This window comes from Notamacropus eugenii, chromosome X (genome assembly GCF_028372415.1).
Source record: "Notamacropus eugenii isolate mMacEug1 chromosome X, mMacEug1.pri_v2, whole genome shotgun sequence".
NCBI lineage: Eukaryota > Metazoa > Chordata > Mammalia > Diprotodontia > Macropodidae > Notamacropus > Notamacropus eugenii.
Genome location: NC_092879.1, coordinates 19,916,403 through 19,940,727, shown reverse-complemented (window position 1 = coordinate 19,940,727; position 24,325 = coordinate 19,916,403). Strand labels below are relative to the sequence as shown.

At 36.0% G+C, this 24,325-nt stretch overlaps 1 protein-coding gene across 1 annotated transcript; it reads left to right on the top strand.

Annotated features, from left to right (window-relative positions):
• Window positions 1-299: 299 nt before the first annotated feature.
• On the top strand, window positions 300-24,104 carry LOC140515626 (E3 ubiquitin-protein ligase DTX3L-like). Its single transcript, XM_072626430.1, has 2 exons — window positions 300-470; window positions 19,771-24,104. The coding sequence occupies exons 1-2, from the start codon at window positions 315-317 to the stop codon at window positions 22,132-22,134; spliced, it is 2,520 nt and encodes an 839-aa protein (XP_072482531.1). The 5' UTR covers window positions 300-314; the 3' UTR covers window positions 22,135-24,104.
• The last annotated feature ends 221 nt before the right edge of the window (window positions 24,105-24,325 follow it).

The following is a 24,325-nucleotide window of genomic DNA, read 5'->3' as shown; positions in this document are numbered from 1 at the left end:
GTTTTCTCTTTTATTCATGAATTTATTTGGAAAGATAAATTGTACCTAAAGATTGCTTTGCCTGAATCCTGAAAATTCAGTATGTTGTGTCTTTTTGTCAGTTTATTTGATGAGATGATCTCTTGTTTTTCGGATTTGTCTTTTGTCCTTTCTGATTTCCAGCTCTGGCGCAGTGTCTGACGCATAGTAGGAGCTCACCCAATATTGATTGACTGCTTGACTGATTGTTTCTAAGGAGACGGCACCCTCCCCTCCCAACTCCCAAGTCACGACCTGCATTCCATTGGCTGAATCAAGCCTCGCCTCCAAAGGTGATGTCACAAGTCTCCTCCTTTCTGCGGTTTTCACCTGGGCTGGGGTGTTGCGCATTCGGTGAAAAGGGGCTGCCGGCAGCTGAAGCTCTTTCTGCTCCACAGCCCCTGGACCCCAGGCCTCATCGATACCCGGTGGGAGTCCGCTGTGTGTGGGAGGTAAGTAAGGTCCCGAGAAGCATCCTCTGTACTCCCTCCCTTCCCTCCCCAGAACCTCCAGGGAATGTGCAGGCCTTCCCCCCACCCCACCCCCCACATCCCACCACCCCCGATCTCCGCCCAGGGTCTTTTAGATTTCACCTTGGATGTGCCCAGGCCTGTGTCTGTCTGTTGTGGGGGATGGAGGCCCCCCGGGAACGCATTCGATGATTCCCCACCCCACCCCCAGGCCCCAACGCCCCACCACTACGCCAAGCCCGCCCCCCTCCCCCCCCTCCCCCACTTCCCCAGGCCCTCTATGGAGCGCGACCCAGAAGGCAAGGCTAGTGGGTGGTGGTGGTGGTGGGAAAAGAAGGGCCAGTCTACTAAATACCTCTTATTTTTTTACCTTTTCATTTGTTCATTCATTCATTCATTCATTCATTCATTCATTCATTCATCCATTCTTATTCAAGACCAAATATTCCCATGTACGTAATACAACAGAAAAAACATTTCTATGCACCTGTTGATCTCTGCCATCTATAGGTTAATTTGAAATATATGTAACAAATTCAGTCTGCGTTTTTCAAAGCTGCCAGTGCTTCTTTGTGACTTTCTATTCTTTGTTCAGTTTTTTTTAAAGATGCCTCAGTGAATGTCTTTTTTGTGGTTTTTGTTTATCCTTTCCTCCCATCTCTATCTTCTCTACCTCCCACATCTCCACTTCATTAAAAAAGAAAGAAAAAAATAGCCTTTGTAACAAATAGACATAGTCAAACAAAGCAAATCTCGTCTTTGGCTATGTGTGAAAACGTGTCGTATTCTGCGTCTCTATTCCCTCACCTGTCAAGATGTGGGTCCAGTGTTTCATCATGTCTTCTAGGATCTTAATTGGTCATTGAATTAATCAGAGTGCTGAAGCCTTTCACAAGGGCAAAACCCACTGTTTTTACTCTCACTTAACTGGATGCAGAGCTAATATAGCTTTGTGAGGCCAGCCAGGTATGGACAACATCCCATCTTAAATATTTACAAATGCACAAAAGGATGGTTCCTGTATATATCTAACAAATTTAATTGGATGTTGAAGAGCAATTCTTTTATTTTAAAATTTTAAAAATGTTATTTGGAAAAATATTTATTATTACTTTCTCCCAGTGGCACCCCCTTCCCCACAACAACAACGACAATAACAAAACCCTCACAATAAATATGTATTTTCTAGCAAAACTAATTGCTATCTTGATCTTGTCCAAATAGGCAGGTGTCATTCTGGATTTGCAGTCCATCACCTCTCTGACAGGAGGTGGCTAGCAAGATTCACCTACAGTCCTCTGGACTGCATTACTTAGGGCTCTAAAAACTTTTAAAGTTTTTTTTTTTTTTCCCATAGTGTCATTGTGTAAGTTGTTCTAGTCCTGCTCACTTCAATCCATAAGAATTCTTCCCAATTTCTTCTGACACTGTTCATTTCTTATGGCACAAGAAAATATTAGCTACCACTATAATCATAGACCACAGTTCATTTAATTATTTCACCATAGGTGGACACCCCCTCAGTTTCCAGCTTTTGGCTACTTTAAAGAGCCCTGCCATAAATATTTTTATATGTGTGGGTCCTTTTCCTTTTTGTTTGCTATGGTGTATGCCCAGTGGTGGTACAGATGGGCCACAATTTAGTAACTTTGGGGTCAAAATTAAAAACTGTTCTCTAGTATGTCTGGACCAATTTGTATCTCTTGTAATGGACCAATTTGTATCTCTTGTAATAATGCTTTCATTCCCTGTTTTCTTACAGCTTCTGCAACATTTGTAATTGTGCTTGTTGATAAACATTTATTAAGCACCTACTGTATGCCATCTGCTGTACTAAGCACTGGGGGTACCAATATCAAAAAGAAAGACAGTCCCTGTGTTAAGGAATTTATAATCTAATGGAGGAAGATAACACAGAAAAGGAAGCTGGGAAGTCTGTGGGGGGTAAGATGTATGGATGGGTGTGTGGGTGGGTGTGGATGTGATGATTCATTTTTTTTCCTTGCCACGCAGTCTGATTGTGGGGAAGTGAAACCTCAAAGTTGCTTTAATTTGCATTTCTCTAATTATTAGTAATTTGGAGCATTTTATCATATGGTTGTTGAGTGCTGGGATTTCTTCCTTTCAAGCCTACCTCATCATAGCCTTAACCATTTATCTACTGGTGCAAGGCTCTTAGTCTGATAAATTTTAATCAACTCCATGTATGTACATATAGTTATAAATTTATATATACATATATGTAGGTATGTATACATATATGTATGTAGATAGGTACACATATAAAGCCTTTAATAGAGAAATTTGCGGCAAATTTTCCCACATTAACCTTTTTTCCTTCTAATTTTAATGGCATTAGATTTGTTTGTGTATTAACTTTTCAAATTTGATATAGTTGAAACTGTTCATTTTATTTTCTGTGATTAACTGTATAACTTGTTTGCTCAAGATCTCTTCACTTATCTGTAGATGTGAAAAATAATTTTCCCTTGCTCCTGTAATTTCTCCATAACCTATAATGTGTGCTCTTGATCATAGTGGAGGACACCTCAGACTCTCTTTTTAAAAAGCTACGCGATGTGAACAATGTTGTCACATGGACAAGGCTGTATTTTATCAGGAAAAAATGCATATAGTTGTCGATAGCCCAAAAAAGATAAGGAACATTCAGTGCCAGGATTAAAAATCTCAAGATTTCTGTCATGACAGAGGAGGACACTCACCTTGACCTCAGAATCCCTAGGGGGTCCCACACCATAAATTCATCCCATGATGCTATATTCATTATAGCATTAGATTTGTGCCTAATGGACAGGGTGGATCTAGCACTCTGGTAGAAATTAAATGAAGTGAATGCCTCTATTTTACCCTGTGTCTCTTTTTAAGACTGATGTAATCCCCCCCAAATACTGCCAGCCTCTTGGAAAGAACAGTTGATAAGGATGGTAAATGATAATTGTACCTCCCTGAAAGAGCCAGCATGCCTGAGGGATTATTGATAATATACAGAAATGCTGACTATTTGTCTGGGTTTATTTTATATTATACTAAATATCTAAATCACTAGACTTAGATAAATCACTAAATCACTAAATTATTCATTGTTTTGGTTACTTTTTAGTTGGTTTCTTAACTAAATCATGACATCATCCACACAAAGTAATAGTTTATTTTTTTCTTTGTCAATGCTTATTTCTTCAAAATGTTTTTGTATTTTTTTCTATACCTTGATTTTGTAGTAAAATATCAAATAGCAATGGTGATAGTAGGCATCCTTGTTTCACACCTGATCACATTAGAAAGACTTCTAACTAATCCCAATTAAAGGTATTGCTTGCTCTTAGTTTTAATTTCCAATTATTCCTATGCCTTTTTTAAAACAGGAATTGGTATTTTATCCAAACCTTTTTCAGCTTCTATTGAAGTAATCATGTGATTTTGTGAGTTTTTTTTTATTAATCTGGTCAATTATGTTTATAGTTTTCCCTGTATTGAATTAGACCTACATTCCTGGCATAAATGCAGCCTGGTCATAGCATATATTACTGTAGCGTCCTTGCTAATATTTTGTTGAAAGTTTTCTTATCAATAATTATTAAAAATGGTCTATTGTTGTCTTTTTCCTTTTGACTCCCTGTATCTAGTTACCAAGTTTTTTGTCATATAAGGGATCTCATAGAATCCCATCTTTACTCCCTTTTTTTTCCAAACAGTTTATTGAGTCTTGGAATTAATTGTTGTTTAAATGTTTGAAAAGATTCAGGGTTTTTTTGCTGAATTAAAAAAAAATTAAATTAATTGTGAGTTCCAAATATTCTCTTTGCCTTCACCTCCTCCCCTAATGATTGAAAAGGCAAGTGATATGATATCCATGATATATATTTCCATATTACCCATGTTGCAAAATTAAAAAGAAACAAGAAAAATAAAGAAAATGAAAAAAAAATATATGCTTCATTCTGCACTCAGAGTTGATCTATTCTCTCTCTGAAAGTGATCGAGTAATTTAGACCATTTTTTTCTTGTGCCTATTGATAGCTTTGATTTCTTCTTCTGAATACTACTTGTTCACATCAGTTGAGGAATGGTTTGTATTCTTATCAATTTGACTCAGTTTCCTTATCCATAGGTCTGACAAGTAAATTTTTCTGTGTTCCCCTAATTTGTCTAAATTATTTACCCATTTTAATTTTATCTTGGTATGTAGTAAGAGAGGTTGGTCTCTGCCTAGTTTCTACCAATATACATTCAAGGTTTCCCAGCAATTTTTATTAAATACTGATTTTTTGCCCCCAAAGCTTAGATCTTTGGATTGCTCAAATGTTAGGTAACTATGGTCATTTTTTTTTTTACTGTGTTTTGCATACCTAATCTATTCAGCTGATCCAGCCCTTACCACTTTGTAACACAGTTTGAAATCTAGCTCTGCTTTACAGCCTTCCTTCACATTTTTTTCATTATTTTCCTTGATATTCTTGACTTATTATTCCAGATGAATTCTGTTACTACTTTTTCTACCTCTATGAAATAATTCTTTGGTGGTATGATTGGTACAGCATGGGATAACTAAATTAATTTAGATAAAATTGTCATTTTTATTATATTGGTTTGGCCTATCCATGAGTGATTAATAGTTTTCTAATTGTTTAGATCTGTCTTTTTTATGTGAAAAGTGTTTTGTAATTGTGTTCATATAGTTCTTGAGTTTGTCTTGCCGACAGACTAACAAGTATTTTATTTTGAATTGTTATTTTAAATGGAAGTTCTCTTTCTTGCACTCCTTGCTGATTTGGGGAGGGCAAAATACAGAAATAAAGCTGATTTATGTGGATTTATTTTATATTGTGAAATCTTGCTAAAGTTGTTCATTATTTCAACTAGCTTTTGGGTTGATTCTCCAGGGTTTTCTAAGTATACCACCAAAATCTTCTGCAGAGAATTATAGTTTTGTTTTTCCATTGCCTACTCCTAAGAAAGTTACTTTTCTTGCCTTATTGCTATAGCTAGTATTTCTAGTACAATATTGAATGATAGTGGTGATAATGGATATCCTTTCTTCACCCTGATCTTATTGGGAAGGGTTCTACTTTTTTCCCTATCAGAGATAATGCTTGTTATAAGTTTTAGATAAATAATTCATTTTACAAAAGGTTGCACTTATTTCTATACTTTCTAGCATTTTTAATAAGAATGATTGTTATAGTTTATCAAAAGTCTTTTCTGTACCTCTTGATATAATCAATATAATTTTTGTTGTTTTTGTTGGTGATGTGGTCAGTTATGCTTATAATTTTCTCAGTACTGAATCAGCCTTATATTCCTGGTATAAATAACACTTTGTTTTATTGTATGATCTTTGTGATGTATTGCTATAATCTCCTTGCTAATATTTTTTTTAACTTTGCATCACTGTTCATTATTGTTCATAGTCTTCTTTCTCTGCTTTTGCTCTCCCTGGTTTAGGCATCAAAACCACATTTGCGTAACAGAAGGAATTTGGTAGGACTCCTTCTTTATTCATTTTGTCAGATAAATGTTTAGTAGAATTCACTCATAAATCCATATAGTCTTGGAGATTTTTCTTAGGGACCTAATTTGTTGCTTGTTCAATTTCTTTTTCTGAGATCCGATTGTTCAAGAGTTGTATTTCCTCTTCTGTTCACCTGGGCAATTTATATTTTTGTAAATTTTCATCCATTTCACACACATTGTCAGTTTTATTAGCATATAATTGGGAAAAATAGCCCCTAATAATTGCTTTAATTTCATCTTCCTTAGTGGTGGATTCATCTATTTCATTTTTGATACGGGTAATTTGGTTTTCTTCTTTTATTTTTAATCAAATTAACCAATTATTTATTTAATTTATAGATTTATTTTCATAAAACCGGATTCTACTTTTATTTATTAGTTCAATAGTGTTGTTTTTTCTTTACTTTCAATTCTATTAATTTATTCTGTGATTTTTAGGATTTTTATTTTAGTGTTTAATTGGAGATCATTCTTTTTTTAAATTGCATTCCCACTTCATTGATCTGTTATTTCTCTTGTTTATTGATGTAAGTGTTTAGAGATATAAAATTTCCTTTAAAAACTGCTTTGGATGCATCTCACAAATTTTGGTGTATTGTCTGATTGTTGTCATCTTTCCTCTCTCCCTTCCCCATACTTTGCAAAGTATTTGTTTGAACAAAGCATATTTTAATCTGCAAATCTTTACCCTTTAAGCTATTTGGCTGCTTACCTCTTATCTCTTTCTTTAACAATGGTGAGATTTATGCAGTGAAGAAAAAAAGAAAATAATGAACACAACTGATTGATACATTGAAAAAATTTGTAAATATGTGCAGTATGCAACCCCTGTGGACCTTCCACCTCTGCTAAGGGTTAGATCTGGAGCATATTATTCTTCTTTCAACACGTTTCAACAGATTTCTTTATAATTTTGCATCTATCTATTTAATTTTTGCATTTCTGGTTTCTCTTTCCATTTGTATTGTTAAAAGCTTTGTGTATATTGCTTGCTTGTCTCTCCTTCCTTGACTATAGCAGTTCATATAGAACTTTTCTTAGTTCTCTGTATTTATGTTCATCTGTGTAGTACAATAATATTCCATTACATTCATGTATCACAATTTGCTTAGCAAATCTCCAGTTGGTTGGAATTTATGTCGTTTCTAATTTTTTGCTAACTCTGCAAGTGGTGCTATAAACATTGTTTTCCTATATGGATTTTTCTTGTCAGTGGCCTCCTTGAGTAATAAACCCAGTAATGGAGTTTCTGGGCCAAAAAATATGAATATTTTAGTCACTTTCTTTGCATAATTCCAAATTCCTTTATAAAATGGTTGTACCAATTCACAACTCTATTAGCAGGTCTGTCTAATTTCTCATAACCCCTCTAACAGTGATTATTGCCAACTTTTTTCATTTTGCCAGTTTTCAAAATGTGAGGCAAAATTTCAGATTTGATTTATGCCTCTTTTTGGAGTGATTTGGAGCCTTTTTTATGTGGTTGAAAATACTTTGGATTCTTTTTTTGAGAATTGTTTGTACATATTCTTTTATTACTTATCTAAGGGTGAATCTCTTTTGTTCTCTTATGCATCTGTTAATTGTTTATTTATCTTGGATAATAACACCTTGTAAGAGCAAGCTGATACAAAATTTTTTTTCCCCATTTCACCACTTCCTTGCTTATCCAAGGTGCATTCATTTTGTCTATACAGAAACCTTCCCTTTTATGTAATCTAATATGTTATCTTTTGTAATTGCCCTTATCCTTTGGTTGAAAATATATCTCCTACCCATAATGGTGAGAGGTACATGATCTGTTTCTCTTCTGATATTTTTATTGTATGATCTTTAATAATAAGATCATGTGTTCATTTCAAATGAATTCTGGAATATGGTACCATTTAACCTACTTTCTACAAGACTTCTTTCCAGTTTCCCAGCAGAATATTGGGTTAAGTTCCAATAGTCTCCAAGATTCTCTCTTGTTTAGTCGAGAGAGAGAGAGAGAGAGAGAGAGAGAGAGAGAGAGAGAGAGAGAGAGAGAGAGAGAGAGAGAAAGAGAAAGAGTGAGAAAGAAAGAAAGAGAGAGAAGAAAATGCAAGAGGTGGGGAGGAGAGAGAGGGAAAAGTATAAGCAGAGAGATACAAAGAGAAGAATGGAGAATTAGGAAGAAGGAAGTCAAAATAATGAACAACTTCAGCAAAGTTACATGATATAAAATAAACCCACAGAAGTCAGCAGCATTTCTCCACATTACCAACAAAAGAGAGCAGGAAGAGAGAGGAAAAGACCATCCAGAGTAACTGCAGACCGAATAAAAGACATGGGCATCTATCTGGCAAGAGATACACAAGAACTAGATGAATACAATTACAAAACCCTATTCATAGAAACAGATCCAGCAGTCTGGGGAATATTACTTGCTCCTGGATAGGTCACGGAAATATAATAGAAATTTTAAAAAAACTATTTAAAAATTTTATTAACTGCACCATAATAAAGATGTTAATTATTTCCACTAATTTAGTAATTGAGTCTCTAGAGGCCAATAGTCATAGACCCTTCAAAAAGTATTGTTTTGTTTCCTTGATGCCTGATGCTTAATTCCTTCAGTTTCTTTGTCTCACCTTATTGCTGTAGCTAGTATTTCTAGTACACTACTGAGCAATAATGGTGATAAAGGACATCCTTGCTTCAGCCTTGATCTTACCAGAAAGGCTTCTAGTTCATCCCCATTACAGATAATGCTTGCTGTCACTTTTTACATAGACAGAAATGAGATCCTGCATACCAATTTAAGAGAAGCTCCATTTCTTCCTATGCCTTCTACTTTTTTTTAAATAAGAATAAGCATCATCCAAAGCTTTTTCTGCATCTATTAAAATAATCATGATTGTTGTTGATATGTTCAATTCTGATGATAATTTTCCTAATATTGAACCCACCTTGACATGACTCCCATCTGGTATCAATCCCTCATATAAATTCCTGGGTTAAAAAGCACCAGGTCATGCTGAATGATCTTTGTATGATATACTGTTCTACTCTTCTTGCTAGTGTTTAAGTTACAGTTTTTACATCAGTATTCATTAGGGAAGTTGGTCTATAATTTTCCTTGTTTTCTAGAGTTTTCTTTTATTATTTTTTAATTTTCCTCCATTGTTGTACCACCAATTTCTCTACTTAGGTTCCACACTAGGAACATCATTCTTCTTTCAAGATGTCCTTATCACCAGAAGTCTCATTATCAAGGAAATCTGGCCTTCCACAATTCCTATGTGCCCTAGGTTGCCTCTTTCTTTCTGGATGCTAATCAAAGTAAAAGGACTGCAGGACCAAAATAATAGCCCCTCCCAAAATGTCTCTCTAGGGAGAATTCCTACTTTCTTATTTCCCATAACTTCTATCACTTTGTTTCTTCTCCAGGAATCTCCATCATTCTTCCTCTGGGTTATATTAACCATCAGAAATCTCACCACCTTGAATTTTGATTCAGCTTTCATACTTAGTTTTCCTCTAATCCAATCTTCCAACTCTGTTACCTCTGTCCTTTGATTGGAGGCATGAATGGTAGGTCAAAAAAACCAAACAAACTCCTGTTTCCTTCCTTCATAGAGGGCCCAGTATTTCCACCTTTTCATTTCCTGTCAGCATCATGGAATCATTTGAGAATAACACAGTAAAATTCTGTCCTTTAAGGACCAATAGAAGCATATGTTCTAATCTTTATGTGGGGAATATACATTAATGGTTTCTTTATTATGTAACAGAGGTTATATGTTTCAGAAGAACTTAGAATCTACCCAAAAGACAGTTGAAAAAGCAGGACTGACAAGTCAATCTTTGACAATAGACAGCAAAGGTAGTGGCGTCAATAATTTGAAGTTCTGGCAATGAATACCTTTGTAAAAATTGAGAATTTTGTGTGATTTCATTTATAACAATAAATCTAGGTTAGCTTTTATTGTATTTGTCCTAAACAATTATAATACAATCTTATTTAAAGTGAGATGTGGTTTTTTTTGGTTTACTTTGAGCAATTGTGATATTTGACTGTTATAAATAAAATATACCTTGAGGCAAAACACATTTAAAATTTGGCATTATGGAAAAAATGTTTATAGACTGCAAAAATAAAAACCAAAAATTCAAACTTTCTATCAAAGTTAAGTCATACTAATGCCTCTGGGGATGGCTGACATATTGAATACCTTAAAGTTAAAAGAAACATTTTTTAAAATTTCTACTGGGTTTTGATGCATAAATTGGGAAAATTCTTATTCATAGTATGGTTGATCTGTGCCTTGAATGGTAAGGCTTTTGTCCTCCCTTATAGCTCTAAAGGGGTCAGTGAGATGATGCAGTAGATAGAGTGCCAGGCCTGGAATCAGGAAAACCTGAGTTCAAATCTGGCATCAGACAATTATCAGCTGTGTGACCCTAGGCAATTTAACCCTGTTTGCCTCAGTTTCCTTATCTGTAAGGTGAGCTGGAGAAGGAAATTGCAAACCAATTTATTATCTTTGTCAAGACAACTCCAAATGGGGTCACAAAGATTTGTACACAGCTGAAAAACAACTGAACAGCTGAATAGCTCTTAACTGTTGTTGGATTATTTTTACACTGTACTGGTCTCTGAAGGCAACTAGAATATAATGTCTGAACTGATAGAAATATGAAATTATTTTTTGCAAGGTAATTCAAAACAGCATTCTCCTGGATTGATATCATTTGACTGGCAATAAATTTGATTGAGTCTATGTTTTAAATCCAGGTATTGTTTTATTTTAGTATGCTTATAATTTCTTGTATTGTGATTTGGGGAAACCATTGTATTAGATATGCTGTCAATTTGAAATATGATAACTAGAATGGAATACATTTGTTTGAGGCTAGCTCATCTTTTGATTTGAATGCTACAAATTTTATGACTTTGAATTGTTCCTTATTAGAAACTTTTATTTGAAGATTTGTTTTTAATGTTTAAATGAGTGTGTTCTGTTTCATCAAAATTATCTAGTTTGCTTGAGAAATTTCATTGTTTGTACTTTCCATCCTTATAAGGATCATAAATCTTTATCAACTCTATGAAAGAAGGAACCACAGAAATTAGTATGACATTGAGTGCTTTGTAAAATCTCCCCTGAGACTAGAAGTGATTTGGGACATTATCTCACAGAGGGACAAAGCCCCTCCTGCCACAAGAACACTCAAAGCCTACTTAGTATCAACAGACTCCAATTACAAAGGGCTTTTTGACCCTCTAAGTCCTCAAGTCCAGCCCTTTGACTGAATCCAAACTTCACCAAACAAATTCCTTTAGTAAAAGCATTTGTTCTATAAAACTTGGACTCAGTCAAAAGGCCATACCTGAGCACGTAGAAGGCCTGTGAGGCCACAGATTCCCCCACCTCTGGGGTAGACTTTGCATATACTTAATAAGTCAAGAGGATAAATATTTTATTCTAATTTACTGTAAATCAATTGTTATTGCAACAGAAAAAAACAGCGATTATATCCTGCTCTAAACTGTAAGCAGTGAATGTAGAAGACTGGGTGGTTTGAAAAGACAGCTTTAGGAAGGTAATGGCAGGAGTCTCTTAAATTTGTTTCCCCAGTGTTATCTCCTTTTTAAACAGAAATGTTTTTCACCTAGTTGGTTCTAGGCATGACTATGATAACTTTTGAATAATGTGGAATTCTGTTGCTTGATTGGCCCTTCCAAAAGTTCTCTATGGCTTATATCTGAAATACCTAAGGAGATTTTCTCCTGGCATTCCTATGATAATTGAGTGTGTATCTTGACTTTCCCTAGTCTAGGTATTAGGACTATATTTATCTCATAAGAGGATTCTGGTATAGAGCAATTTTCCTTCAATTTTTGAGAATGATTTGTGAAGTATAGGTACCAATTATTCTTTGAAAATTTGATAGAATTCTCCTGTGAATCCATTAGGACCAAGAGTTCTCAGTTTTGTTGTTTTGGTTTTTTTTTTGAGTTGCCATATTTTCCAGAAACATTGGACCTGGAGTATGCAAGAGGCCCTAAATATGTCAAGGATGAAGGGCTCTCACCCCAGGTAACATGATTTGTTGTTTGCACCTCAAGCTGGACTTCCTGTATGTCCTTGGGAGTCAAGACAGGCACCAATCTGTCTGCACAAGACTGAGAAATTGTTTCTACAGCTGGGACATTTGTAGATATACAGACCATCATATATTTTCATAGTCTAGCAGTTCCCAAGGGAAAAGAATTCTGCTTTTGCCATTTTATTTGTTCATGATTTCTCAAACCCTTTAGGAGGGGATTTGTCCTTCTCCCCTCCCCTATGACTTCCTCTTTTCCCTGTAACTTTAATACCAAAGCTTTTCCTGCACTGCTAGGCTCCTTAGCATAAGATAGAGGTGGGGAATCTATAGTCTCAAGGCCACATATGGCTCTGTAGGTCTTCAAGTGTGGCCTTTTGACTGAACCCAAACTTAACAGAACAAACTCCCTTAATAAAGAATTTGTTCTGTAAAACTTGGATTCACTCAAAAGGCTGCAGCCAAGGACCTAGGAGGCCACATGGGGCCTCAAGGCTGCAGGTTCCCCACCCTTGGGTAGAGAGTTCCCACATGCATGTAGCTTTTATCTTGTAATAAATCCAGTTGCAGCACATGGCTCATGGACCTGTGATATTGTTTTTGGTTAACAATAAATAGTGCAGCTGTGGGATAGGAGAAAAAATTATTTACGCTGGCAAGAGGCTTCAGATGCAGGGCTAGGTACCAGCATGGGGTCCCTTTGTGCCCTACCTGTATCAGACCTCTGGTTTTAGGAGTTTTAGTTCTCCACTCATATGTTGAATTCTCTTTAGATTGAGTTCCCTATTACAAGAGAAATCAAGTTGTTTGTGTTTCAGGGGTGAAAGGTAAAACCTTTTGCTTTTTGATGGGTATTCCAGCCAAAGCTGATTTGAAATAAGACTGGATAATTTGGCCAGATGATGATCATGGTTAGCCTAACTAGAACAGGATTGGGTTACTGCACTCCAGATTTTGGTTGTTGCTAGCTGGAAGACATAGCCAAAGGGAGCTCTAGCTCCGTTTCCAGGTGTTGCTGGCCTGAGGGGGGCTCCAGGTATGCCTTATATCTGACCAACTTGAAGGAAAATTGGGCTGAGATGATTAACTGAGTTCAGAATAATAAATAGAATAAATGGGTATGAATTGAGAATATAAAATTAGGGGAATGTTGTTGTTTTTTGTCTCTCTTTATGTTCCCCATGGATTATAAAGTGTCCAAAGATGGTTTTATCCTCTTGATGTCCTCAAGGGGACTGGCAAGGGCTAAATGTTATAGCTATACAGCCCTAAGAACCTGCAGGTAACTGATAGGAAGATTAAAATATATGGAATCTTGGTCAGATGTACATTTTAAACTTGATTTGTAGCCTAGACAAAGATGAGATTTTTCAGTGCTGTTATGAAAGTGTGGGAATGGCAATTGTTCTCTGTATCATAGGATAAAGAACAGTTTCTCTTTATCTCTCCCTACCCTACTCCCCTTTTCTGACTGGATGTATCAGGTGGATAGTAGAAAGGAGGAGGAAAAAAAACTCAGTGAAGAGAAGATTATTTGGGTTATGATTGATACAAGGAAATGCCAGTCAGAACATGCAAGAAGTAAGACAGGTACAATTTTAAAAGGGTAATAAATTTTTAGGCTGTATATATTTACCTGTGATAGCATTATCCCTCTGGAGATACATGAAAGGGCAGGCAAGAACTAACATTTTCTACAGGTCTCTTTGTGTTTGCTGTTTCTGTGTTCATAATTGTGCTCATATAGCTTATAAGGAAAAACTTTGCTGCAAAGCTATTGCTCTGTGCCTTATTAGCTAATCTAGGTTTTTAAAAAGATTCTGTTCTCTTCCTTCACATTTTGGAACTGTGGTCAAGTATTTTTCATCCCCTTATAAAGCTATACAGCTGGGAAAGTAAGGTTTTCATAAGTCATTGGGTTTAACAACAATATGTGCTAAATTATAAAAGGAAATATTCAGTGGAACCAGTAGATTGAAATGTAGGATTTGAATAAAGGAAAATTATGTAGTCTGAGTAATTGCTTTGGGAGATTTGCAAAGAGAGATAAAGGCTGGAGGGAAAATATGGAAGGTAGATAAGAGGGTTTGGGGACGCATCGTGTCTTTGGACAGTTGCTCTGGGTGCCCTTGTGCCAACTTCAGAAGGTTTAAGCATGTTGGCAAGTTTTGAGTATGTTGACAGAAAAGGGTTGAAAAATTTTGGCGTTGTTTAAGTTGGAAGTTTGTGTAAAATTTCAGGTGCTTATCTTATTGGAAAGTATAGTAATAAACAGTTGCTATTTGATTTGGAAGCATATAGAGAAATAGTTCTAGAGAGCTAGGAGTAAACTGATAAGCAATGGATTCTTGCTGAGATTGTAAAACTCAAATTTGAACTAAATTAAAATGTGTTCTTTAGTGTGGTAACTGGGGTAAATTAAAACCTAATATCATATTGCTACTTTTATAGTATTTGGCAGGGAATTGGCTAGAAATAGTAGACTCCAGAATATGAAATACTTTCAATTAACTAGTCCTTGTATAAAGTATAATGCTACATAATTAAAATTATAATTTGAGATTCATTGTCAATTGGAAAATAGATCCTGGTGTAACTGAATTTATTCTGATCTTATTTTCGGTGAAATATGTCTCTTCTAATATGATGTTCATGATACATCAAAATTTATTATACTATTTGGAATTAAGATAATAATTAAGATAATTAGGGGAAAATGCATGAATCTGAAATTTTGTTAATTGGGTGACCTTAAGTTACTTCATGTCTGTTTACCTCATTTTCCTAATCTGTAAGGGGATAATGATAGTATTCACCTTCCAGGGTTGTTGTAAGGATCATATGATTGTTAAGTACTTAATACAATGACTGACATAGGGCAAACACTATATGAATGCTAACTGATATTACTATTTCTTTAATTGGATACAATTGTATCACACATGATGACTTTATACAGATTTTAGGTGTGATCAGTATCTAATGTCAATAGTGATAAAATTATTTTCTTTGTAAGGTAATTTGGAAATCCATTCAACTGAATTTGAGGTCACCTGTTAATGGGATTGTTTCAGATCTCAAACGCATACTATTGTTTATGGCATTGTTATGTTTCTACATCTTATGTTGTGAAATTGGTAATGTGCTGTATGTCATTAGAAGAACAACATTTCATAACTTAGATGTTATTAGAGTATGAATTGAACAACTAAAAGAAGGTGGAAAAAACTGTTTGAAAGCTGTTATGTTATTTTATCAGCCCTGCTAACCCTGTTTTAAGATGCTTTGTAACTGCAAGTTAAGAAAGTGGAAATTTCCATCTTTGCCTATAATTAAGAGGCAGTTACAGGTGAAAGTATTTGGCTATCACTTGTGAAAGTTGTGAGATTGTTAATTAAATTATTTGAGATTATTGTCATAGCGTTAAAAAACCTAGTAAGTATTTACATAGGTATTTGAAGAGAAATAATTGGTCATTGATTACTGTGTGATAAATGGTACAAAGAAAAGACCATATAGACTCTCCTTATTTTGTAAACTTGCCAAGTTGCTGAAAACCATCTGTGTGGGTAAGGTCATCAACTCTGGGAAAAGAAGTTATTATGGGTTATGGAGGTTCTAAAGAATGATATTGGCTTACTGGGAATTTCCAAATATGTGTATAATATGGAAGTGATTTCTAATGATTGATCCTTATAGCAGGATGAGTCTAAATTCAAGGAGAAAAAGAAAAAAAAAAGTGAAGAGTGTTAAGTGAAATCTGTCATGAATATGTGAGTCCTGGTAAACTTTTATTGCTTATGGCAACTTCATGAGAGTAAAAATAACTGTATCTAACCTAAGTCTATGATTAGTGATACTTGTCACTTTATATAAAAGTTCTTGAGACTGTACCTGACGTTGTTCTGAGTTTTGAATTCAGGAATAATTATCTGATGGATTATTAAGTCAGTAATCCACCATGTGAGAGAAATGCCACAAACTATTCCAGGGGAATGTGATCCTGAACTATTACAGATGGATGCTTGTATCTGGTAAAAAGTGAAGAGTATAAGCTTGGCATAGCCTAAGGTAGGATTCTTGTGGGTCAGTTGGCCCAATGTGTTACTTTTAAACTGAGATGTTTTCCACCTGGCCATTCCTGAGTCTGGCTATGAGGTGGAATTGTTACCACATGATTGGCTATCAATTGTGACTCTTATCTGAAGTCAAACAGAACCAAAGATGTTTTATCCTGCCATATGTATTGAGTCATTAAGGATCAGTTTTGATGCTTTTAGAATCATGTGCCTGCTTTTTACTTTTATAGCAAATTTCTGTTTGCAGAGCAAGTGGTCAGTAGAAGGTATGAACATCATGCAAGTATGTAAGATCTTACTGTTTTCAGCATGAACGTGTAGTCATTTCATATACCAAATAACAAAATAACTCAGTGCTTGGGCTTGTCATCTACCTAATACTTGCATTCTCATGTTTAAGATTAAATCTCTGGAATAGTTCATTCTTTCTGAATGCTTTGGGGATAATTAGACAAAGGTAAAAGATCCTTGTGAAACAAAGATACAACCCCAATTTTAAATCGTTGTCTCATAGACAAAGTCTGGAAAACATCTGAGCTACTGCAGTAAAATGCATGTGTGTAAGATCTGAGCTATTCAGTCTGGAATTATAGTCCTTTCTATATGCTAAACAACTTAGGAAACGAGTATTTGGCCTAGTCATCTGCCTGCTACTAGATATATATTTCTGCATAAAATAAGGTCCTTAAGTGTTTCAAAATGATATAAGAATAATGGGATGTTAAGATAACAGTTTATGGGACCAAGCTGTTATTCTATCAATAATTAAAATGGAATTAGAAACATCTTTGGTTTGGTTTGAAAATATGAATTTTAGTACAATCACTTCTCTAAGAGGAGAGTAACTTCTGGAATAATTTGTTTTACATAAATGGAAACATCCATTTTATTTAAGATTCTTAGTTAATATGGAAATAACATTTGTTGTTTCCTGTGGTACAAATATTTTTTTTAAATAAATAACTCATTATACATGTACTATTTGAAATTCATTACTTAGACAGTATCTATATAACTGATCCCAAGCATTTTGCTACAATTGAAGTTAACTTGGTAAATTTTATGTAAATTCATAGGTCATCTTCTTATAAAAAGTGTTCTGTAAAAATATTTTTATATGAGGATTAGATCTTTATCTGTCTCTGCTCCTCCTAAGGGGAGGATTGAATAATTGGATTGAATTAGATTGGAATTAAATTAAGTAGTATTTAAATTTGAGGTTCTAAAATAATTAACAGTTAAAATAAAATTGTAAAGTAAAAGAAATTAGTAAAGTGTTAGCAAAACAAGATCAAATTAATATATGTATGTGTATGTATACATGTGTATGTATATATGTGTGTGTGTATGTGTGTGTGTGTATGTGTGTGTGTGCATGCAATGTGGAAGGTTTAAAGAGTTCTGCCTTCTGTGGTATTTAGAATATTTCATTTGGATTTGGATGTCTTACATATATCAATGTAATAATAATCCTTTAGCTTATAGTTCACAATGTTTTTCTTTTTTTAACAACAAATTTTTCATACATTTTGATGGGCATCATGATGATTGATTAAGATAAAATATTACTTTACAAATGGCAATATTTAAAAACCCCAAGAACTTGATAAATGTAATTGATAAATATTTATTCAAATAAATGTTAATAATGTTTATGTCGCATAGTTTGGATAAAGATAAAGTCAGCTTGGGATACATATAACAAATACTCTGAAGTTTGGTGAATATGGACTTCGAATTTGATGTTCCCCTTATAGCTCTGTTATTGATTACGTCAGAATCATGAAGGTTCAACTGATTTCCACTACATGCAGTAGTTGTCAGAGAACTAAATTTTGTGACTAGTATGGAAATCTTGTATTGAGATATGTTTTGTGGAAGATATTAGCAGAAATATCTAAGGAGTCTTTACAAGTAACTTGGAACCAGAGAGGAAGTCCACTGAAGGACATATTTTCCAGACTACTTCAAGAAGAGATGTGCAAGGGATTTTACAACTACATAGGATGTCTGAGATCCAAGATTAAATGTATTAATTGAATGGATATAGGGAACAGTTACTAAATTGCAGCAAAATTTAACATTTGTTAATATTGATGTCCATTATTGTACTCCTTTGGCTTTTATTTTCTGTATCTGTATATATACTAAGTTCTCTCAATTTTCTTGATGTTTCATGATTTTCCCCTCTAGAGTAATCCCTGATTTTGAGCATTCTTATTGTGTGCTTTGTTTCTGGTTCTGCTTCCAATCTCACTTTTTACCTGGAACTACCCTCAAGTAGCCTTGAGATATAAAAGTGACCAAGGTCTCTTTTTAGCATTCTCTCTGTTGACCTTTAGCCTTGCGAAGTGTTTCTTTCTCTTGCCTTCTCAGTCCCTTCCCAGGTAGTATCTATGGGAATGTTTTAGAAAGTGTACAGTCTGTGGTCATCAGCATCTTTGACCAATGGTTGCAAGGGAGAAGAATGTTAAGGGTCCCCTAAAACTGTCTTTTTGCATTGCCATATTTTCTATAATTGAGTTGTCATATTTTCCAGAAACATTGCACCTGGAGTACGCAAGGGGCATACACAAAGTGTCAAAGATAAAGCCCCACTGAGCTGACATGATTTGTTGTTTGCATCCCAAGCCAGAATCCTTGTGCGTCCTTGGGAGTCAAAAACAGGCACCAGTCAGTATGCACCAGACTGAGAAAATGTTCCTACAGCTGGAACCCTTGAAAATGAGCAGACCATCATATCTTCATGGTCTAGCAGTTTGCAAGGAGAAAAAAAATTCTGTGCTTTTATCATTTTACTTATTCATGCCTTCTTCTGCCCTTTGAGTGGGAATTGGTCCTTTCCCCCTTCTCTATGACTTCCCCTTTTCCCAGTAACTTAAATAACAAAACTTTCCCTGCACTCTTGGGCTCTTTGGTATAGGAAGTTCCCCCATGCATGTGCCTTTCTCTTGTAGTAAAGCCAGTTGTAACACATGCCTCATGGACTTGTGTTGTTGTTTTTGGTTAGCACTTACACAATATGTGGGTTGTTATTTTTTCTTCTGGTTCTATTGACATTTTACTTTCCTCATTTTATTGATTTGATTTTCTCTCCTCTTCATTTTAATCAGATTATCTAAATGTTTATCAATTTAATTAGTCTTTCCAAAGAACCAGTATTTAGTTTCAGATATTTCTTTAGAGGATTTTTTTTTCAATTTATCTTTCTCATCTATTTTTTAATATCTTTGTGCTTATGTTAAGCATGTTTATTTGTTGGCTTTCTAATTTTTTTCAATGAATAGTCCTCCTACTTTCTCTGTTCTTAAGGATATTGTTTTTCCTCTCTGAGACTGATTCATCTACATTCTGGAAATTGTTATATATTGTTTCTTCCTCCTCATCATCATTCTTTAAAATAATTACTTGTGTTTTAAAGAAAATATTCTTTGAAATTATCTTTATTTGAGATTTCATTGCTAAGTTGCCATTTGGTTCTCTATGTTGTGTATGTGCTGTCTGAGCCAATTACAATTTTTTTTTAAGTTATGGTCTGGGCAGAGAGGTGGGAGAAGGGAGCTGACATCACCTTTTAGTCTTCCCTCTCTGCTCCCCAGTTTTTCCCTCCAGAGCTTCGTGAACAAACGTTGCATTCCTGGATCTTCCACCTCGCGAGTCTCTACCCTACCCTGATGGCCACTGGCAACCTTGCCCACAACCCACTGTATGGGGTCCTGGTGAGGGTGTCTGAAAACTGCCCCAGAATGGAGAAGAAGCTGCAAAAGTATTTCCAGAACCCATGGAAGTCTGGCGGAGGCAAGTGCAAGGTCAAAGTTGGACCCCGTGAAGACACTTTCTGGGTAGAGTTCTATAAAAGACAAGCCAAGGATAGTGTGATAGCAAAGAGAGATCATTCTGTGGCAGTCAGTGATACAACAAATGCTGATATCTTCGTAGAAGCAAATGAAGACCTAGGAGAGAACTATATTTTGGAGATAAACCAACTTTCTTCTCTGACTCAGTCACTCTCAGAGGAATCTCCAGATGAGAATAACCCAGATGAAGGAGGTACTACTGGCTCCTCTAATTCCTTCACTCAAAAGATATTTCTCCATGTGGAGGCCCAGCTGAACTTCAAGCTCTCCGAAGAGCAAAGGGAGAAAATTCTTAACTTCTGCCCAAATCTCAAAATAGAGGGAGGCCAAGATGGACCTGAGAAAGTGATTGGTGACTACGAAGATATTGAAAAAGTTTATCGATTCTTAAGTGACAACATCCTGGAAAATGAGCAGAAAGAGAATTTTTCCCATTCAGCCTCAGCAGAAGAGATTGAGCAAATTATGCCAAATGATCATGATGATCCTAGTCTTCACTCGAACCCCAAACACATGACAGATGAAGAGTCAGACCTCATCTCAGTTCCTTCATATTTGTATGAATATTTTAAATATTTCTTTGCTGAAACTCTGGACAGAATAGAAAGTGAGCATCGAGTACGTATCACAAGTAACTTGGCATATCCTACAGGCAATGTATGTTTAGACTTCGAGACAAGTAAGCCACAAGACAGAAAAGCAGCTCAAGAAGATTTTATCAGAGCATTTCAGAGGGAAATCCAGAATGTGACCCGTCAAGATGTTCACTTCACAGATAATAAGCTGGCACTTGAAGTCCAAAAAACACTGAATGACATGTTTCAAAACCTCCATATCAAAGCTGAAGGAAAAGTCTTAATCCTCTGGGGAAACCAAAAGGATATTTCAGAAGCTAAACATTTCATTGAAGAAAACTACTTCCATGAGAAAAATTATGTGAAGATGATGGTTTCCCAAAATATGATGAAGAATGGTATTGAGATTGATACCACTTACTTGCGTTTTCTGCGCGAAGAAATCGCAGAAATAGAGAAAACATACAACACAGCAGTAGAATTGGTGAACAATCCCCAAACTCGGAAAACCCTCATTGTATTTAAACCAAAAGACAAAGGTTCGGATCTCTCTGAGCATGCTTATGAAGATTTCATTTATGTCTTTAAGATGCTCTTACCTCAGATTGTCAAGGAGGTAGTTCTCCTGAAACCATTAGATGAAGAAAGAAAGTGTGGGCCTGAAAGGGCATTCTTTGAAGATTTTGAAAGAAAGCACCCTCATGTAAACTTGGAGTGGAATGAACCAGAACTGACACTGACTGGTTTGGCCAACTACCTTCCAGAAGCAATAGAATATATTAAGCGATATTTTAGTATTGAAATTCCTGCCCAGCAGGGAGAAGGGGCAGCTCTCTCCCTTGGAGGGAATCAGGATAGAGATCCAAAATCCCCCTTGGATGAAAATGGTGATGATTTCAATATGGCTTTAGCTTCCTTCAAGGGATTGCCAACCTGGTGGGATTTAGGAAAAGAGGAGGAGGAGGAAGAGAAAGAAGAGGAGGAGGAATGTGTCATCTGTATGGAAATCATTCGCCAGAAAGAAGTCCTCCCAAAGTGCAAGCATGGGTTCTGTGCCCCTTGTATCAGAGAGGCCATGAAACGCAAGCCAGTGTGCCCTGTGTGTCAGACTTCCTATGGTATCGTGAAAGGGAATCAGCCAGATGGAACAATGACAACTTCTTACAGAACATCTTCACTTCCAGGTTATAATTCCTATGGCACTATTGTGATTCATTATGACATGTCTGGTGGCATACAGACCGAAGATCATCCCAACCCAGGAAAACGTTACGAAGGAACAAGACGGGTGGCATACTTGCCAAATAATGAAGAAGGACGGCAGGTTTTACATCTCCTTAGAAGAGCTTTTGACCAAAGGCTGATTTTCACAGTAGGACAGTCTCAGACATCAGGAGTCGAGGATGTGATCACTTGGAATGATATTCACCACAAAACTCTGCAATTCGGTGGACCAGAAAACCATGGTTACCCTGATCCCGGCTATCTGCAGCGTGTCAAGCAGGAACTGAAGGCAAAAGGAATTGAGTAAGAGTGCTGACTTGAAGGATTACTTGAGAGCTGGACTTGCAAAAGCTGTAGGTGTGGAAAGGAATCAAAGCAGTCATTAAAATGCGTATATGTGTAGGCACCATTTAGAGAAAAATAACAGAATTTGAGAACTTAGTGTGTTTAGGGGTGAAGGGAATGAACTGTGATCTGACAACCTGTCTCATTTCTTGGAGTGTTTTACTTTGTATTATTCAAACTGGTAGGAATGTAAAAGTTTCCCTAGTGACAACCCAAAGTGTATCTGTCAGTGCTTTCCTGCCTGTCTCCATTTTGCTGTCACCAGACATACTGGACTTATGGAATCTTTCATTGTACCACCCTTACAAGGTGATGATGGACCCTCAAGCCCATTCACATTATTTGTCATAAACTGTTGGTGGTCTCAGAATGCACCAGAGCTTGTTTCATCTGACTGGAATGGTAGCCAGGAATATTAAAACGATTGGAAGACATCTTGAAGAAAATTCATCTGAAAATACTTACACGAGTCCTTCCCTTCAAAAAAAAAAAAAGCAACCATCTATCCTTGGGACTCTGGCAAATTTAATGTAAACTTAGGATTGGGGAAAGATGTTTCCATCTCCACTCAAGTCTAATTTCTTCAAATCACTTTCAGGAACAAATAGAAAAATCTCTGTTTGGCATTCAAAGCCCTTCACATCCTTGCCCCTCCCTTTATCCCCCAAAGATGTACTCCATGATTCAGTGATACTGGCTTCCTTGGTGTTCCTTGCACATTGAACTCCATCTCTCTGAATTGTGCTTTTCACTGGATATCCACCATACCTGGAATTCTTTTCCTTCACATTTCCACTGACTGGCTTCACTGACTTTCAAATCCTCCCTAAAATTCCACCTTCTAAGAAACCTATCCCAAACCCTGTTATTACTAGTGCTTTTCCTCTGTGGATTATCTCCAATTTATCTTGTATGTATCTTGTTTGTACAAAGGTTTTTGCATATTGTCTTCCCCATTGGACTATGAGCTACTTGAGAGAAGAGACTGTCTTTTGTCTTCCTTTGTATCCCCAGCACTTAGCAAAGTGCCTGCCTAGAATATAGTAGGCACTTGATAAATGCTTGTTGGCTAACTGTCTGACTTTGAGCAGGCTCATTGACCTGGGAATCAGAGTTTCAACTTTAACAGGCACCTGGCTTTGGCTTGTGTGCTGCCCTGGTTCCCTGCATTCTTAGCTCATGTTTTGGGGTACACTTTGTGGCAAGTGCTCTGTCTAGTTTTAGTGAAACCATATTGAAACCCAAATATTTTCTGACTTTTATCCTCCACAAAATTGTGTGTTCAATTTGCCATTGTTCTAGATGTCCCCTCAAAAGTGTACTTGTAGGGTAACAGATGAAATGCCCATACATCTGTGAATGAATTTTGTATTTGCTGTAGAAACTAAGCAGAAATATTCATTAGGAGCTGAAATACTGGACCCTGTGGCATTGTTCAGAGAATGAAAGAGAACCTGTGATACAGAGAGGTTCCTCTCCTAGTTACAGATAGCATATTGATGATAATGCCACACCCTACTGCCCCAGTGCAGAAGGCTAACTGTTGTAGCTCAAATGATATCTAGTTGGTTCTTCTCTAAATAATTGAATCATCTAGATCTGGTTCTACGCTTTTGTTATGGGAGACATTCAATGGCTATCACAGATGTATCTAAAAAAGTCAAAACTGTGTCATGGTCAGAAAAATAATTGTGGTCTACAAAGAAATTTATTAACTATTTCTGTGTTTTTATATTTGTTTGTAATATTTCTGTGCTCTAAATTAATGTAGTCAATTTTTGTAACAGTTCCATGTGCTACTGTGAAAATACGTATATTCTTTTGAAAATCCATGTAGAAGATGCCAGATGTCTTTCTGACACATTTTCACAAGCAATGTGTTGCGTTCCTTCTTTTCCTGTTTGTATTTCAATTAAAATCATTGCAAACTGAGAGAGATATGTTGATGATTTCGTATGTGAACAAATTCATCTATCCTCTTACCTTTCTATGAAGTACAAATCAGCAATTCCCTCATGTGAGCAAGGTGAATGCTTGAGTCTCAGGTGTAGAGAATGCAAGAGTCAAAATTATTGGAGACCCAAGCACAAGCTGAAGGTTAGAAGGGCGTAGTGAATTAAGGTGGACCCTTTGGTACAATAAACAACTTTAAA

Coding starts and splice junctions, on each gene's coding strand:
- LOC140515626 (XM_072626430.1), top strand. CDS start 315: ATGTCACAAGTCTCCTCCTTTCTGCGGTTTTCACCTGGGCTGGGGTGT. Junction 471..19,770: donor GAGTCCGCTGTGTGTGGGAG/GTAAGTAAGGTC, acceptor TCTGCTCCCCAG/TTTTTCCCTCCAGAGCTTCG.